At 53.8% G+C, this 509-nt stretch overlaps 1 protein-coding gene across 7 annotated transcripts in view; it reads right to left on the bottom strand.

The window, feature by feature from the left end:
* Nrg1 (neuregulin 1) overlaps window positions 1-198 on the bottom strand; it is a 1,021,078-nt gene extending 1,020,880 nt beyond the window's left edge. For all 7 annotated transcript variants that reach the window (XM_010604268.2, XM_010604259.2, XM_010604251.2 and 4 more), the window contains exon 1: window positions 3-198. In XM_010604268.2, the coding sequence (XP_010602570.1) occupies window positions 3-123 (121 nt within the window). In that variant the 5' untranslated portion in view covers window positions 124-198. The remainder of the gene's footprint in view (window positions 1-2) is intronic.
* Window positions 199-509: the final 311 nt, after the last annotated feature.

Genomic DNA, 509 nt, shown 5'->3' on the forward strand with positions numbered 1-509 from the left:
ACCGCACCGCTTGCACAACACCCGGCTGACCTCCTTCTTGAGGTTCCGACCCGTCTCCAGGGGAGGGAAGGACGCTCGGAAGGCTGCCGGCGCGCGGCTGCTGCCGTTGGCATCGGGCTCCATGAAGAAGATGTACCTGCTGTCCTCCTTGAGCCTCCCACAGGAGGGGCGCGCCGGGGGGCCCCAGGCGCCCAGGTGCACGGCGAGCAGCGAGTCCTTCCTCAGTCCTCCGGCTTTCCCTGCCCACACCTGGTGCACCTTCACCAGATAGGGCGCCTCCTCCGCGGGCTGGCGGGCGAAAAGGTGTTAATTTAGAAATATCAATACTACTGTCCTCCTATTGGATTAATAGAGAAAAAGAATAAAGTCAGAGCTCCCCAATGACCTGATAATTTATTGTTTAATTTGCCTTTATTTTTGTTTCACAGACATGGTGCTGAGAATAATTGAGATTTTGCATTTCTATCAGAAACACTGTGCCTTGCTACCTACTCACTGTCATTTATATA

The sequence above is a fragment of the Fukomys damarensis genome, unplaced genomic scaffold, assembly GCF_012274545.1.
Source record: "Fukomys damarensis isolate Sample0158 unplaced genomic scaffold, DMR_v1.0_HiC HiC_scaffold_18, whole genome shotgun sequence".
Lineage (NCBI taxonomy): Eukaryota > Metazoa > Chordata > Mammalia > Rodentia > Bathyergidae > Fukomys > Fukomys damarensis.